Raw genomic sequence first — 18,636 nt, forward strand, 5'->3', positions numbered from 1 at the left:
AAAGCTAGGGCTCGGCTGCTCCCCTCACAGGTCTCCCAGCTTAATCCCTCACTCTCAGGTTTCTCTTTGTCTGGAGCCAGCCCATCCCCACAGCCACTCCTGCCCGGAGGTAGCTCCCTGCCCCCCCACCAAGCCCAGTCCTGGCTTCCCCTTCTCCTCACAGCCCCTCCCCCAGGCTGCCCAGACTGGGCCCTACCTCCAGCTCAATTTAGAAAAATGTGAACATAATACATCTCTCCCTGCTGCCTCCCTCCACTGATGACCTGCCCTACCATTACAACTGCTCAGAGTGGGCTCAACGCACTTCCTGTCTGCATGGGTGGTCCTGGGGATCACGGGGAAGGAAGCTGACAGCTGAGAGCTGGGCCAGGGATCACCATGTCAGGCACACCAGAGGGAGCAGGCAGCTTTGGTTTCACTGCTCTCATTTTTGCTCTAAGCCCAAGACAAGAGCCCTTCTGGAATTGGGGAGGTCTAGTCAGTTGGGAAGGAAGGAAGAAACCTCACTCTATTCCTCCACTGAATCCAAAGTTCCTATGGGTCCTGATGCAATTGTCTCCTGGAATGGTCTGGAAAGGAGCTCTAGTCTCAGTTCTACTAATGAGTCATCGGAGTGACTTTAGGCAGCTCACGTCACCCTGGGCCTGTTGGCTTTGAGGTGCATTATCCAGCTGATATGTTTGACCTAGAATGCCGGCACTGGAAGGGACCCTGGAGGTCCCCAGGCCCAGTGGTTTGAAACAACTTTGTTCTTGTCAAAAAGGCAATGAAAAATCATTTTCTTTGCCATTCACTTCCATGTGTGTGCTGAAACTCCCCCAGTTCTCATACTCGAAAGAACCATCTAGGAGTCCAAAAAAGCAAAGGCAACATTGATTCTGTTTTTCTTTATGTTTCCAAAATATCAGGAGTTCTGCCATACTTGTGACATACTGCACAGACCTGACCATAGACCAGTGAGTTACATCATGGCGGTAAAAGAACTCATCCTTTTGTTTAATTCACTGTAAGTTCTAGGAAGAAAGAGAGGCCCCCCCCTAAGAGATGACATGCCTGAGACCACACCACTAGAGAGGGGCAGAGCTGGGGGATGGGGGTGTAGCTCAGTGGTAGACCACTTGTCTACTATGGGTAGGCAAAGTTCTGGGCTCCCTCCCTCCTAGCACTGCAAAAAACAGAAGGGGGGGGGGAGGGGCCGGAAAAAAGAGTTTGAAGCAGAGCTAGATTCTCAGTCAAGTCTCATCTGACACTGGAAATATGGGGCAGAGGGATATTGCTCACTTTACCCTGCAATGATATCTACAGGTAAAGAGGCGACATACTTAAAGGACTTCTACTTCAAAGGCACAGAGAAAGCAGAAGTGGTGGCATGGTGACACATCACCAAGTGCTATTAGTTTTCCACAGGGATGGCAGAAACTGCTACTTCCAATGAGGTTTTGATGTTTGCTGTGGACTTCAGTGTTCTCTGTCTCACAGAGCCATTTCCCACAGCAGCCATCAGAAGCAGCACAGATGGGTTCACATTACACCTTCTCTTATTTCCCTGGCTTGCCTGTGGGGGGGGGGGGAGGAGAGCACAATAGCCAGGGGTGGGGGAGGGAGGGAAAAGGCAGAAGTTAAGGGGAGGAAGGGAAGGGGCATGGAAGTGGGAGGAGGGGGCAGGGAAAGAGAAACTTGGTTAACCACCACTCTAGATAATCCACTCACTGGATTATCAGCCCATAAATAAATGAGAATCGGCATAGCATTACTACAAAGTGAGATTCCTTCAGCCTAGATAAGAGAGTTGTAGACAGATAAACACCCTCATTTATGAGGTCACTCACATTTACCCTGTGTGTTCCTAGTGTCAGTGTCGGCCCTGGGCATGGTATTGCTACTCAGCACCACATACAAAGATGTTGTGTCTGCCGAGAACTAAAATAAATAAATAAATAAATATCTTTAAAAAAAAAAAAAAAGAAGCCTGATGTGGAGAGCAGGCTGTGTCCTGCTCCAGAGTGACTCCACTGTGATTAAAATAATAGTTCTCAGACTCCTATTGTGCTGTGCCAAACCCTGAGTTACTCCATTTTGTAAAGTGGTAGTTTGTTATGAGTTGTTCCATTTTGAGTACAAGTGCCAAAGTAGAATGACTCTATACCTGTTTGTACAACTGAACAACCACTGTTTGCATAACACAACCACACAGGCACAAACAGATAAATTGTGCTGAATACAAATGACTACCTGTGAGCTTCCCAAATTAAATTCAAAGCACATAGATGCATGGGCATATCCACCCATATCAGAAAAACCAGGCCCATGATCTTATCAAGCCCATGGGACCACTGGATAAAACAACCTTCTCACCTGAGACCTATGAATGGAGGTGCACCCCAAGACTGGCTACTGCAGCACACACGTGACCGTCATCAGACCTTATGGTGAATGCATCACAGGGTCAACAGGCCATGAACCTTTGACTTTCTGCCCCCAGGATTCAGGTCTTTGGCTCAGCTGGATCTTTTATTTTTTTTTAATTTTTCTTGATACTGGGAAGAGGTCTGAGTTGTTTAGCGCCTCACTTTTGATGAGGCTGGCTTTGAATTTGCGATCCTCCTGCCTCAGCCTCTCGAACCACTAGGATTATAGGCATGTACCACTGGTTTAGCTATATTTTTCTTTTTGAAATGACCCATTCTAAAACACCCTGTCCTTCGAACCCTGGCCTAGAATAAGTTCCCAGGTCTGACAGCTCTGGGTCCTGAACAAATTCTTTGGCAGGTTCTATCTGGCAACCTGTGATGACTTTCTTGCAATTGTTATCTGCCTTTGAGGTCAGTGAAGACTTCCAAAACCCTGGGGCCACCTTAACCTTTCTGTAACCTATATCTATCATTGTGTAAAGTGTGATGTGTGCTTTGAGTGTTATAAATATTAGTCATTAAGACTGGAATGAAAGATTTGCAATTTCCCAGCTTACGACTACCAAGCAACCCATGAATACTCAGTGAATAGCAACTGGTGAAAGTGGTGAAGCTTGTGAATTTGTTACTCCATAAATTCTGATGTTGTGGAAAGACACAAACAAATGTTTGTTCTGTTAATGGCATAACTCACTCAGGACACCTGCCCTCAGGAATTAATTATTGATTCTCTTCTTGGACCGTCCCTGCTTCCTCTGAAGTCTCAAAACAAACCTGAGGTGGTAACTGGGTGATGAGCCTCCTTTGTTTGGTCCAGTTTGTGGTTTCTAAAACCCAAGGAAGTTTGGTGAGTGGATAATTATGGGCTGGAAGCAGGAAGAAAATGGGGTTAAGGCTACATTGAGGGGCTAAAGACAAGCTGCAGAGCCACAGCCTCTCGGAAGCCGGCAAAGCCAGGGGAATTTTCTTCCAAGCCAGACCTTCCAGGTGACTGTCTGCCTGCCCATTAGTCTCTGCCACCAGATCCTGAAGCCCTGGAGGGCATGGGCCACATCTGTTATCTGTGTCCCCAGTGCCCAGCACTGGTCCTGACACGATAGCACTGCCCTCAGGATGGTAAGGAGGGGATGCTGCAGAGGAAAGATGTGGGTATGGAGTGGAGGTCAAAGCCAAATCTTTGAAGCCAAGTCTGTGATCCAAGCCAAGACAACCTCAGAGGCAGAGCATTCTACCCTGTCCATTTCCATGAAGGACTTGATTCCTAAAAGGAAAGGTATAAATTAAAACCAGAGGTAACTTGTTCTTTGAAAGAAACCTTGATAATAGACATGACCTAGCTTCACCTTGGAAGATGAAAACTGCTTCATACAAAGAAATATCTAAATATGTCCATGGTGGAGAGGGAGGCCCAAATATCTTGGGATCAAGAGAAGTGGGACTTTTATTTCTTTGCCACTGAAAGCTAGTCACTCAAATGTTTTATGGAGCTTTTACTGTGTTCCAGGAAATGGTGCTGAGTGGTGTGTTAAAAAGAACTAAGACAGTCCCTGTGCCCAAAGCACTCACACTTTCTAAAGGGCATAGGTTCAGGAGAAGACAGAAGAACAGAGGATGAGAGAATCAGCAAGTCATCTTCTCCAAAAGCAAATGTGATAGAGCCTGAATAACTCAGTAAGAATTTGTAGGCAGACAGAAGAAAGAGCACAGGCAAATGCAGACATGGTAGAGTCAATTACCCAGATATGCATCTGTGGACCTGTAAGGACAGTTAAGCAAGAGTCAGTTCACAGGTGTCCCTGTGTTTTATACTGGGGGATATGAACCTTAAGTCAGTAGCACTAAAGGAGGTAAGATACACACACACACACACACACAAATGGTCTGGTTTGTATTTTACGAAAGTCATCCTATTCTAAAAAGTAAGAAGGAAAGGCAGAAAGAGGAATAGGAAAGGTTATCAGTGATCTAAGAAGTTAGGATACAGTTGTAGTCACTCAAAGGAGAGCAGGTAAGGGCTTCAATAGTAATTTAAAATTCTCAGTAGAGGCAAAGTCAGTGCAGGGAAGGAACCATGAATAAATGAGGCTCAGACTCATACCAAACAGGCTTCTCTACAGCTATCGTTGATGCAAAGCTGAAAATAAATCAGAAGAACAAGACAGGATCTATACCAGTCATGGTTGTTCCTTCTGAACCCAGCAGTTCAGACTTCTACTTTCATAAGACAACTCAGATGTGGTCCCAAGCGCTTTGATGTCCTGGGTTATGATTCTTATACACCTTGGTGGACATTTCCAGAGTGTAGGAGAGACTGGGGGCCTGGGGCTCTTCACAGTAATTATCTGACTTTCACGTCAAATGAAAAGTGAATAAATAGGCCTTCCCCCTATGCACCTCTTTTCTATTAGAGTTTAACAGGATTTAAGTTCATGGCTGAGAAAAAATGAGATTTTTGTCTAATGACTGTGAGTGACAGAAGAAATGCATCTCACCACCCACCTTAAGGGCCCTAAGGACTCAATGTTTGGGTTGCATTTGGGAAGCTGGAAGAAGGCTTTAAGGGGGATAATTGAATTCCTGAGGTAGGAAGACAATAGCGATTAAGTTTTGGATGACTGGAGGGTTTTAGATAAACAGATGACAAAAAGAACCCATTTGAGATTCCAGTCTTTTCAAGTAGGGCCCCAGGGGCTTAGAATTTTCTGAAAGGACAAATATCTCAGAGTATTTATAGCTCATGCTTCTGAATATAATTCTCAGGTGTGTCTTGGAGCCCAGTACCCTCATTCTTTAAACAATTATACACAATCCTAACACTGATGGGCGTACTATATTCTGGACTTTCAGAATGCTTTCAGTCAAAAAGCTTTCTAGATTCAACAGAAATTGGACTCATGACAGTAATAATGGCTAATGAGAGTCTACGTATATACTGTTTTTTAATTACTTTTTGTTTTGAACTGTGGATGGCACTCTACCACTGAGTCACACCCCCAGCCCTTTTTATTTTTTGAGATCGGGTTTCACTAAATTGCCCAGGCTGACCCTCAAATTTGTGATCCTCCTACCTCAGTCTCCTAAGTAGCTTGGATTGCAGCACCTGGCTACTTGGTATCCAGCACCTAATTTGTATAACAGTCCTGTGAGGTAGATGTTATCAACAAACCCACAATTTAGATGGGAAAATTGGGTCTGATAACTTTAAGCCTCAAGCTCAGAGTCACATTAGTATTGGAAGTATTGATTTGACTCCCAGGCTCACCCCTAACCATGGTGCATGGAGGTGCAGGAGTGCCGCTTAATGAAGCTTGGTGGACTCTATCCTGCAGCCCAGTCTTTAATTGTACATGAAAACTCCCTTGAAAGGTGAAGAGGAGAGTCTAAAGATAAAAGTAATGAAAGAGACCTTACCCCAGAAAACATCATCCTTACACTTACATGAAATATTAAGTTAGATAGTAATGTTTCTTTTTTAAAAATATTTTTTTAGTTGTAGGTGGACACAATATTTTTATTTTATTTATTTATATGTAGTGCTGAGAATTGAACCCAGGGCCTCACACGTGCTAGGTGAGCACTCTACTGCTGAGCCACAGCCACAGCCCCTAGATAGTAATGTTCCTTAAATAATTGAAATTCTTAATGAAATGGCCTAAAGATTTTTTGTAGAACCTAGCTTGGAAAATCCATACATGATCCAGGCTGCTTCCTCTTCCAGATAAGTCTGCATTAATATCTATTGGATATGTTGACTGGATTAATGTCAATGTCACTATGAATTGATGAAGAGACTGTTCTGGTTTCCAAACTTGTTCCTCCATCTAGGTGCTGAATAAAATTTGATGAATGTGCCAGGTGTGGTGGTATAGACCTATATTCCCAGTAGCTCGGGAGGCTGAGGCAGGAGGATTGCGAGTTCAAAGCCAGCCTCAGCAGCTTAGCAAGGCCCTAATCAACTTAGTGACACCTTGTCTCTAAGTAAAATATAAAAAGGGCTGGGGATGTGGCTCAGTGGTACCCTGGTTCAATCCCCAGAAAAAATAAATTGATGAATGAAAGAATAAATGAATCATCAAATAAATAGCCTGTGTTTCCCCATTTCTTCCTTAGTCTTATGACCCCCTTCTTTGCTGCCTATTTGCCTAAGGGAAATGAAGAATTGTTAGCATAATGGTGAAGATTTTACCATCACTTCCTCTGTCTTCAGGACTGTCTGCTAATCCCAGGTCTGTACTGAAACCTTTCCTATCCCAAACTACCATTTGATTGTCTTTGTCTCATTTGCCAGTCCCTCTTCCTTAGAATGCACTTCTCTGCTTTTATCACTGATATGTAGATTCTTGAAACCAAAGAGGATCTCATACCCAAACTGGAAACCTCTTCATAACATCTCTAATCCACCATCCACCCAGTGTTGCTTGGAAAATGATCCTTCGTTTGTTCATAAAATTATTATTATTATTAACTCATCATGTAAAAAAAAAACTTTTCCATTAATTAGTATATTCATTCATAGTTGATTCCATGAACTTATTTTTGTTTTTCAGATGCACTTGAGAGCTTGTTATGTGCCAAGAAATGTGCCAGATTCCAGGGGATACAAAGACAAATAAGCCTTGGTCCCGTCTCACTGCTCTTTCTAGAACATAACAGACCAGACCAGGTCTGCTGGAAAACAGATACGTGAGCTGTTATGGTTTGGATGAGGCGTCCCTGGAAAGCTCATACGAGATAATGCAGGAAGGTTTGGAGGAGAAATGATTGGATTATAGCCTTGGCCTAATCAGTGAATTAATCCCTGATGGAATAACAGAAGTGCTAGGGTGCAGCTGGAGGAGATGGGGATTGGGGTGTGGCTTTGGGTATATGTTTGTATTTGGAGAATGGAGTTTCTCTCTCTGCTTTCTGATCACTGTGATATGAACTGCTTCTCTCTGCCACACTCTTCCATCATGATGTTTTGCCTCACCTCAAGCCCTGAGGAATGGAGCCAGCCTTCTATGGACTAAAACCTCTGAAATTATGAACCCTTAAATAAACTTTTCCTCCCTTAAGATTGTTCTGGTCAGATCCTTAGTCATAGCAGCAAAAAAGCTGACTAAAACCTGAGCCATGAGCAATAATACCATAATTCAGTAAGAACCTATCAGTGTGTACACTAAATGCAAGACTAGGGCAGAAAAGCTAATAAATAATGAAATCACGCAGGACCAACTGCAGGTTGGCCTGGAATGACTTCAGAGAAAGCACTATATGAAGTGAAGCTAGGGATGAGTTTGGAATGTTCAGGTCAACAGGGTGGAATGGGGTGTGCACAGAGGGTTGGGAGTCTCAAGCTTACTATAGACTGATAATTCTTCCATATCATGTGACGTCAGGAAGTAGAATATGTAAGAGTATTTGCTAAAAGGGAGTTTTCATGAACTGTCTTTGTCTAGGTGAACTGGTCTAATCCTTTCGGAAAGTAAATTGATAATATGAATCAAGAACAACAAAATGAACAAATCTCAGCCCAGTCAATCACACCTTTGTAAATCTACCTTGATGAAATGATACTGAATGTGGAAAAGATTATATGCACAAAGATAGTGTATACTGTTTTAGAGCATTAAAATAGGGGAGAATTGAGGAATAAGCCTCCATACCCTGAACTGGGAGATAAACAATGCTACATTTATTAGAGGGACTATCGTGAAGCCATTAATTTTGAATATTATGTGACAACTTGGAAGCATTTATGCTTATATTGTTGAATAAAAAAGAACAGTATGTGATCACAACCTTATTTTAAAAATCTTATATATAACAAAATGTGTCTAAGAAATGGAACCAAAATGCTTTAAAAAGTTAGGTTAGAATGAGGGGAGTTTGGGGAGAAACTTTCCTATTTTTACTCTATTTTCAAACTTTCTTATACATATATGGTTGTTTTATTCACTTATAACCTGTTAAATATTTGAATTTTTGTTTGGTTTTGTTTTTAATCTGTGCTGTGAATTTCACTTTAAATTTTGCTGGAAATTTCTTCCACAAATAACTAGGTCTTCTACTTCTTTTTGTTCCTCTTCCCATTACTTTGTAAATATTCAGAATCTAAACACATCGTGGATTTATACTTAGCCATACAAAGCTGTCAAAGTTGAGCATATTTCCTATTCTCTGCTTTCCTAGGACCTCAAGATCATTAAAATAATCAACACTGACACCTCATACTGTGTCTGTTTAGATATGAGGTGTCTCCCAAAAGATCATGTGTGAGACAATGCAAGAATTTTCAGAGGCGAATGATTAGATTATGAAAAGTGTAACCCCATAAGTGGATTAATCCACTAATATGGATTAACTGGGAGGTAAATGTGGGCAGGTAGGGTGTGGCTGGAGGAAGTTGATCTCTGGGAATGTACCTTTGGGGTTTATATTTTGTCTCTGGTAAGTGGAGTTCTCTCTCTCTGCTTCCTGATTGCCATGTCGTGATATGCTTTCCTCTTCCAGGCCCTTGCACCATAGTGTTCTGCCTCGCCTCAGAGTTGGCTGATCATGGACTGAATGGCTGAAACCATGAGCTAACATAACTTTTTTCCTCTACATTGTTCTTGTTAGAATTCTTTCTGGTCAGAGAGAAGAAAAAGCTAACTAAAACATATAGTTTTCATATGTAAAGACACTCTTTTAAGACCTTCACAGCTATTAATTCATTGAGTACTCACAACAATCCCATGGAGTAAATATTATTATCCTTTTTTTTCCACAACTAAGTAAATAGACACTTAAAAGGTTAACCATTCTCCCAAGGTCATCTAGCTAGTCAGACACACAGAGTCAGGAATTTGAACCCAGGGAATACAGTTCAAGGGTCTTTGCCCTTAATCACACAAAGGAAGGTTTGCAATAGCCAACTAGCGGAACAGACAAGTAGCAGGCATGGCAATCTACACAGATAATTGGTGGTGGTGTGGGGACCAGGGGTGGAGGTTGGAGGTATACAGAACTCAAGGATTCCTAGTGGAAGCTTGATCTCTGGCAGTAACTCTTTTTTTTTCTTTTTTCTAGGTGAGAGGATGGCAGATGTAGAATGGCAATCTGAAGTATGAGCAGTCACCCCTTTGGAAATACCTGGCTCAGAGTCAGGATGGATTAGAGGTAGGACTTAGCTAAATGTGAAAAGCATGAGAAAACTGATTTCTATAAATTGGGTGGGTCTTGATATTTTCTATAGCAATTGTTCCTGAAGCACACATTATGACTATTTCTTTTCTGATAAGTAGATTAAGGTTAAAAAGCTCAGGTTTTGCCCATAACCAGGGCTAGACCTCTCCTGACTATCTAATCTAGAACCTGCCCCTCCTGCCATCCCTAACTTACATACATACATTCTTATAACAGAATAGAATAAATATCCACTAGAAATAATGAGTAAGGCACCTGGTGCACAGAGAGACATTGATAGCCCCTATTAAAAGTGAATAACCAAAGGGGTCAGGAGTCACTGTGCAAACATAATGGTAGGTGCAATTATATTAAGTATTGAATTACGTATTGACTGATTTTCTTCTGTTGACTCTGATTGATGTTTCTCTATAATCTCTAGATTGAACAAATGTTTCAATGCTGTACCTGGGCTGTTTATCACTGGTGTCCTATCCCTTTAATTCATTAGTTCAAAGCCTTGGAAAAAAGTTTCTCAAATGTCTACCCCAACAGAAGATGAGAATTATTCTCAAGTGGCCAAGAGTTTGAAGGCAGCTGGTCTAAACTGAAACACTTCTCATAATGCAGCACTGGCTTTCAAGCCACATCTGAAATGAGTAGCTTCTACCTGCCTGTACTGACCTGTACTGTTGCCTTCAAGCCTTATATAAAATAACCAGAGGCTCTGCAACTGGAAATCTACCTCTCATCCTTACACAAAATGTCCTCAACGTTTTTGTTGATAAGTGGGTGTGTTACCCAGCCCTGCCTGATCAGAGTAGGGCTCCTTGTCAAAGATGTATATATCCTTGACACAAGTATAATAGGTTACTTTTCTTTCACAGAAACTAGATTCTTAAATTCCAGATTTCACAATTTACCTCTTGATTTTATCAGTAAGAGAAGCTTTGGGAGGAGACCTGAGAGACCAAACTTTGATTTCATGATGAGCAGAGGAGGCCCAAGGGGAAGAAGGCATCACCCTGGTATCATCTATCCATTGGTGACAGCTGCTTTTGTTTTGCATTCCAGGGCACTTTTTGCCCCATGTTTCTTAACTTTCACATGGCACTGAAGGGGACATTGAGAAGCCATGAAACCCATGAAGGAGCAGAGGCTGTCTCAATCATTTCCCCATTCCCTCTATCCCTCTACACAAAGATCCCTCGTCTGAACCTGCTTTCAGTGGAAGGAAAGACCATGGGCTCTTACTCATTTCCATGTATTCTGGAGTGAGTCCTGTATACGGTTCCAAGCTATAGTCTAGGTCCCACTGTTCTGGACGTTTTGAATGGTCAGGGTCAGTTTCTCCAGGTTCTGTTTCATCTTTCAACTTCCGAAATAGTTTCTTTAGTTTCCTGGAAAAGAAATGGAATAGTCACCAACAGTCTCTGGAGAGGGTTAATTCTGCAGATTGAAAGGAGGAAAACACTAATTTTGAGACTGAAGCCATCTCTAATCTAAGGACAGATATACAGACACAGGGAGACTACTTTTCTCCAAAAGTCAGCCTGAGGATATCTTTAATGAAGATAATGAAAGAGAACAACCTCCCCCAAAGATCAGTTGCTTCAAACCCAATGAAACTTTAAATTCTTCCTATTGTTTGATAAGCAACAGAGAGTTGGTCCTTCCTGATAAATATGAAGCCAGTCCTATTGCCCAATGGGTGATATTTTCAACTTCTTCCTGGAGAACAGAGGGGTTTTCTAGAGAGTAGAAGAAAGGTGCTCTCTTCACAGGTCAAACATTTTGGGGGTCTCAATAACATGAAAGGCATCATTTCTATTAAAGCCAAGCTGAACACTAGCCACCATAAACACATATGCTGGAATTCTAATGCTCAATGTGAGTATATTTGGAGATCGGGCTTCTAGGAGGTAATTAAGATTAAATGAGGCCATAAGAGTGGGGTTCCTAATCCACTAGGAATAGTGGTCTTACAAGAAGAGGATGAGCTCTTTTTCTCTCTCTCTTTCCACAATGTGTGGACATATAGAAAGCATCCATCAGTGAGCCAGAAAGAGCTCTCACCAGGAATTTAATCCTTCTGGACTTTGTTCTTAGACTTTCCAGCCTTCAGAACTACAGAAAAACAAACTTCTGTTGGTTAAGCCACCTATCTGTGGTATTTCATTATAGCATCCTGACTGATGAAGACAACCACATTTAATATTTTTTGATCTAGAATGATTAACAAGATAATAATGGTCCAACCTATAAGGGTTGGTAGAAGATTAGGAGACACGATCCTAGCCATGATATTTGGAGACAGTGAGCACTGAATAAATTATATATATATATTATATGGCAGAGGACACAGGGTTTTCATACTTTTCCCAATGCATAGAGAATAAAAAATTGGTGAAAGTGCTAGGTGCCAGTGTTGCTGACCAGCTTAAGAGGAAGTTTCCAGGAGACAGAAGAATTCATAGAACATTCTGAATCACAGCCTTGAAAAGGTCCAAGGGGATTTTGGAGTCCAAGCTTTGTCCTTGGATGGGGCAGACCTCCCCACCATCTCCCAGTATTCACCCAAGACCACCTAACTTCTATGTAGGTGTAACCTAACATGACCACACACCTCCTTCTATTGTTAGAAACTGCTTCTGTCAGCTAGTGAAAGTCTAATGGTTTAAAGCAGAGCTCTCAGCGGGTCTTAGCTAATATAATTTGAAACAAAGGTGATAAAAGCCTAATCTTTAGTGTAGAATACAGTTGCATAAAACCAAGTTTCCTATCTTTAAAATGAAGAAATAAATATTAACTTGCCAGAGGGTCAGTTAAAGAAGATGAACTATGTGACAAGCTCAAATTAAGACCTGCTACGTGCCAAGAGGTCAATAAATGTATCTATCATTATCCCTCTCATCATCTTCACCATCATCACAATAACATCCTAATCACAAGATTTAAACTATGAGCTGAGATCCATTAGAAGCAGCAGTAGAGCTAGGCATGATGGTGCATACCTGTAAACCGAGCTACTAGAGAGGCTCAGGCAGCAGGATCTCAAGTTCAAGGTCAGCATCAGCAATTTAGTGAGACCCTTGTCTCAAAATAAAAAGGGCTGGGGCTTTGACTCCATAATAGAGTGACCCTGGTTGAAATCAATGGTACTTGGGAAAAACAAACATTTAAAAAATTTTCAAGAGCTTTGTAATGTTTTGAACAACCAATAAAATTTTTTTTTCATATAAAAAATAGCCAGTATGGTGGCACATACCTGTAATCCCAGCAGCTCGGGAGGCTTAGACAGGAGGATCATGGGTTCAAAGCCAGCCTCAGTAATGGCGAGACTAAGCAACTCAGTGATACCCTATCTTTAATACATAGGGCTGGGGATGTGGCTCAGTGGTTTAGTGCCTCTGAGCTCAATCCCTGGTACCCCCCCCTCTAAAAAGTCAATAATTCTGTGATAATGAGAAAGTGAGAAAAACTAGACACAGCCTAAAGATGCTGAAGTCAAATTGTGTGGACTAGTTGAGACCTTGTCTGAAAATAAGGACAGAAGGAGACAGTCAACGAAAATAAAAAAGAAGAAAGAAAAAAATGAATGGATAAAGAAAATGTGCTATATATACACAATGGAATATTATTCAGCATTAAAAGAGAATAAAATGATGGCAGGTAAATAGATGGAGCTGGAGAATATAATGCTAAGTGAAGTTAGTCAATCCCAAAAAACCAAATACCAAATGATTTCTCTGATTTAAGGAGGCTGATTCTTAATATGCTGCGGGGGATGGGGGGGTGAAGGATTAAATGAACTCTAGATAGGGTAAAGGGGAAAAGGGGAGGGAGGGGAAGGGAGGGGGAATAGGGGTAGGAAAGACAGTAGAATGTGATGGTAATCATTACCCTAACTACATGTATGAAGACACGAAGGATGTGACTCTACTTTGTGTACAACCATAGATATAAAAAATCATGCTTTATATGTGTAATATGAATTGTAATGCATTCTGTTGTCATATATAACAAATTAAAATTTAAAAAAAGGAAAAGTGGGGAGAGAAAATTTAGCACCAAAATTAAAATGAGACTTTTCTTGTAGATACCAATAATCAGAAAACTTGCCCAAATCTTTAATAAAGACCAAACAGTGATTTGATTATAAAAAATTGAACACAGGTGTATATATATATTATATCCCTATCCACTTCTGAATGAATAAAAGTATATAAAACTAAAAAGTAATGAAAACAGCTTTGAATAAGAAGTGTGTGAGGGTTGTTAATGAGTATCTTAAAAGATGGATCAGATGTAAAGGAGTTAGCAAAGCTGTGGTGGCTGAATGATAAGTGCCTATGGTCAAAGGTGGCAGAGAAAAGCACACCAACTCGTGCTGCAGAATCTCACAACTGGAGGCATCATATATCCCAAAAGGTAAGGAATAAAAACCGGTCACAGCTCTGTTGAAGGAACAGCAGATCCGAATGTCTCTGTACCCAGGTTGCCCAGAAAACTAGGATTCCTAATACTTGCAGAAGGGAGACATTCATTCTTAAGAGAAAATGAACCAGGGAAACTCCAGATCTGAAATAGCTCCAATAAAATCAGGCAGAGAAACCCACAGACAATGGAGTAGGCAACTGTATAGATGTGCACGGAGCGCTGGGCTGAAGGCAAAGATCCGAGAACTGCCATGGAGAGAATGAAGCCATGGCAATGCACACCAACTATGGACAGAGCAGAGGGTCAGCAAAGAGCCCTGAGGAATATCAGACCTTTCCAGAGAGGAAAGTCATCTTAGAAGGAGCTGCCCAGGAACATTATTTAGGGCAGTAGTGCTTAAAACAATTCAGCTCCTCTCTGGAAAGCAGTTAAGGGGAGGAGGAGTGGGGGACAGGAGCCTCCAAAGGAGACAAAAAAGGAAAGTCATGGGAGCAGAAGGCCAAGGCCAAGTCTGTGTGGCAAAGGTGGCAAAGGAAGAGGAAGGAGGGGCTTCAAAATCCTTTCAAGTGTGGATAGGGCCCCCCCAAAAAAATCCCCAAATAGTTCTTATGAGCCCATCATTCCCACAAGTTTTCCTCCTGGATATCTTGGTGACTATTAAAAAAATTAATAAAGTCTCTCTACAGCAGGATTTAAGAGGAATCCTACAAACTGTATAACATACAGATGGGCGGTTTGGAAAATTTAGTATTATGATTCTGACCGTATGATGCACTCGCTTGTTAAAGTAAGTCCTTTGATGTTACCCCTTGTCCTTTTCTTCTGCTATTTTTTCCGTCCCTTTTTAATGACAAGTCTTAGAAACTCTTTGGAAGGCTCCCATTTCCTTCTCTGCCTGTGCCCTATGGGCTCATACCCAAGAAAATGGTGATTGTCACACTTTGGGCCTTCTTGCCACAGGAATCTGGGCCCTAGGCCATCCTATTATTCCATGAACCCTGAACCCCATAAAAGAAGGCAGAACCTAACCATAAATGGGCCAAAGGGGAGGAACATATCAACCACAGGGTGTTGCTCAACACCAGTCATGGTTCAAACTTATTCTTTAAACTTTTGATTCAGGGTCAGACTCCACTGTATTTGAGCAGAACACAGACCTTCTGTGATGTCTTTAAAGAGAGAGTGTTTTATGTCTTGAAATGTTAAACTTAGTACATTTACACAAAGAAAGCAGACAGTTTATAAAATCTTACTAGCTGAGTCCAGCCATCTCTTACAACTCTTTGGGGATGTGATCTGGTGCTTTTAGTAAGAATAAGGATGGAAGGACATTTGCCAGTGGAAGTATTGATCTGTCTGTCTGGTTGGTCCATTTCAATGTATGCCAGGCGAAAGAATGTAGCACATGAGAAAGCTGGTATTTATCCTTTGAAAGACCAAATTTAAAAAAAAAAAGCCATCTTTGGATGATAACAGGCCCATTTTAGTTTTGCTTCAAAAAGGAAGAACCATTCTTGGGGATTCTAAGAATGGAGCTAAATTTGAGATCAAATGATAGCAAAGAGTCATGATGTGGTATGGTGTGTTTTAAGAATACTGCACAGTTTTGATCCAAGGTCTATTTTGCAGAGACACATTTGGGAAAGCTGTGGGATAAGGAAAATTCCACCAATGGGCACAGGTAATAAACAACACAGGATCGAATTCTGCCACACTGTTAGCATGTCTGAAGTCATCTCAGAAGGAGCTGCCTATGAACATTTTTCTGGGACAGTTCTGTTTAAAACCATTAGCTCCTCTCTGGAAAGCATCTGTCACAACTGCGTCAGGCCCCTGGAGCCTGGCATTGCGTGAGGAAGGATAGTCTGAGAACACGCAACCAAGTTTTATCTATTATCATTGTGTTAGTTACAGAGATGATTTAAACTACTCAGTTTTAGGGCCTTCCTTAGAAGCATTTCGTTTTTCTATCTCCAGAGTCTCTGATTCAGGTCCAGAAAAGAGGACAGGGGGTTGGGGGACGTTGTTGCCTGGTAGAAGATGCCTGAACAGAGGCCTCAGTTGGTTCACAAATGACTGAAGACTGGGAAACAGTGTTCTAGTTTGAGACTCTGCTGGGTTGTAAGATTCTCAAGGCCCTACAATTGTGTCATGTTAATTTTTGCAGTAGGCACACCCAGAGTCTACTGAGGATGTCACAACCTCAGGGAGAGAGGTGACTACAGTTGTCTGGACTAATGGATAGAGATCAATTAGACAGTCTTCATGTTTTTTAGAAAATTGTAAGAATAAGAATCAGAAAATTTTTTGCAAACCTAGATGATGAAGCCGGGCCTGGCACACGCCTGTAATCCAGCGACTCGAGAGGCAGAGGCTGGAGGATCATAAGCTCCAGGCTAGCCTCAGCAACTTAGAAATACCCTGTCTCAAAATTAAATATGAAAGGAGCTGGGGATACGGCTCAGTGGTAAAACACATCTGGAATCAATCCCCAGTAACTCCCCACCCAAAAAATGTCAACGATGAATTAAAGATGATCAGTGTTGTGAACTTTATTGTTATCATGCTTTTTTTTTAACCCCCAGCATTCTTAGTACAACCACCTGAAATTCTTAGTCTTATTTCCATTTTTAATTTTAATTTTCATTGGTGCATTATAATAATGTAGACAAGTGGAATTCATTATGCCATATTCGTACACACACATTAACGTAATTTTATCAATCCATGTTCCCCAGTACAGTTTTCAAAGGTCAAATCTGACCTATTAGATCAATATTTATCTCCTTGCAGAAAAATTTGAAGGGGAAGGCTCTGGAGGTAATGACAAGGTATACTATAATCCAAAAGCCATCAGGCTTAGAACAGAAGAGGAAAAGAGTGCTCCTGAGCGGGATCTTTTCAGGCTGACTCTCTGGACTTGCAACATTTAAAAAGTTATCACCAGCCACATAACATCCCATGACATACAGTAAAATCTTGGCTACCTGGAGCCCCAAGAATGATTTCTTCTTTCTCTGCTGTTTATATATTTTAGATGGCCGAGCAGTTATCCAAGCCGTTTGCCTTACATGACCACGTTGGAGGCAGATTTTTTGAGAATAACTTTCCAATGGTCACATAGTAAGTATGTTTTACAGCTGGATCTAAACTTGAATCTGTTTAGCCACTAAATTTCTGCCCTATAGAGACACCCTATAACTTTTATAATTTACCTGACTCCTTCTTTGCTGTCGGAATCAACTGTCATTTCTCTTTTGACTCGAAAAGAGTCTCTTTTTCATTGCTTATTCCAGGTTTTTCAACTGTCATACATCAATGTACTGTCAAGTGCTTAAATTATGGATGGAAGGAGTGTAATTAATGAATAATGTACCCTGAGTGGGAAGTAAAAGTCCAGTAATCATAATCATAGTGATTTTATGGACCAAACTCAAAATACAACCTGTAGGATCATAGAGAACTTTGGATTTGGTGGAATCTTTGTTCTACATCCCTAATGTTACCTATGTGCTTATGTCATATGTGTCCTATTGCAGATTAGAAACTGAAATGAGGAAGCATGTTTTAAAATGGAGCGACATGTATTTGAAATCAATAGAGACCAGCTTCACTCAGTGGAAGAGAGGTTATTGGGATGCTAGACCTATAAGGCACCTTTTGAAAAGACTATAATGCCACCAAGTTTACCAAGAGACATGGACAGCAAGACTTAGAGAAGTGACTTACCTGTAGCTTCATGAGTTACTATGCAATTTCCATTAATTAAACACACATCAAGTAATGAACAAGAAAATTAAGCCTTCAAGGCAAACCACCATGCATTATTTTCATCTGTTAGGGAGCTGATAGAATTGATGGGTAGGAAATGTGCCAACACACTGTCCAAATATATGCCTGTTTTGTTTTTTTTCTCTCTTACACTCTATAAAAGGCTTCTGGGTCCAGAAAGAATGGGCTAAGTGGTAGAACAGATGTCCAGATGAAAACATGGTCATCTCATGCCTAGAAGCAATCTATAATTCCACCCAATGCAATGGAAGTGCAGGTGTCTTCTCCAGATGTTTGGAGGGAAATGAGACTTTCCTTGCAGGAGTGGTGGAGGGGCCAGCCACATAGCTTCAAAGGGGCCAGATGTGGCTTTGGTATCTTCTGTGTATTCTCTCAATGTTGGTTCCTAACAAATAGTGTCTCTGTAAGATGCTAAGCTCCTAGAGAACAAGAACCATCTGTTCTTGCTTGATTATCAATACACAGCTTTTGGTCAGAAATCAGGGAATAGAATGAAGCTTCAGTTTCTTGAGACTGGTGCTTTTCTGACTGCTGACTACAGGCTGTTTAAGCAGGGGAAAGGAATGAGGCATCTAGACACTTATGTTCACATCAGTCCTTCTCTAGAAAAAGTGTCTGGCTAGGTGCCACCTGAAGCTGTCCCAGTATGTGGGCAGAAAATAACACTAGGTGTTCCATCTAATTAATGGTATGTGATGGCAAGACCCAACTGGAGAACTGGAACAAAACAATGTTATGAAGAAATGTCAAGGATTGTCATTTCATAAATTACAGCTCCATTTAAAATGGGGTTTTTCCCCAGGTAAACTAAATTTTCTTTATTATAACTTTAGCTGTCTGTTTCTGA

The 18,636-nt window shown here is 41.3% G+C and overlaps 1 protein-coding gene across 1 annotated transcript in view; it reads right to left on the reverse strand.

Moving 5' to 3' along the window:
• Nucleotides 1-18,636, reverse strand: part of Ano2 (anoctamin 2) — a 331,888-nt gene that overhangs the window by 24,328 nt on the left and 288,924 nt on the right. The window contains exon 20 of the mRNA XM_046424146.1: nt 10,812-10,957. Coding sequence (XP_046280102.1) covers nt 10,812-10,957 — 146 coding nt within the window. The remainder of the gene's footprint in view (nt 1-10,811; nt 10,958-18,636) is intronic.

This window comes from Marmota monax, unplaced genomic scaffold, assembly GCF_021218885.2.
Source record: "Marmota monax isolate L192 unplaced genomic scaffold, Marmota_monax_Labrador192_F-V1.1 WCK01_AAM20220418_F8-fsc00186, whole genome shotgun sequence".
Lineage (NCBI taxonomy): Eukaryota > Metazoa > Chordata > Mammalia > Rodentia > Sciuridae > Marmota > Marmota monax.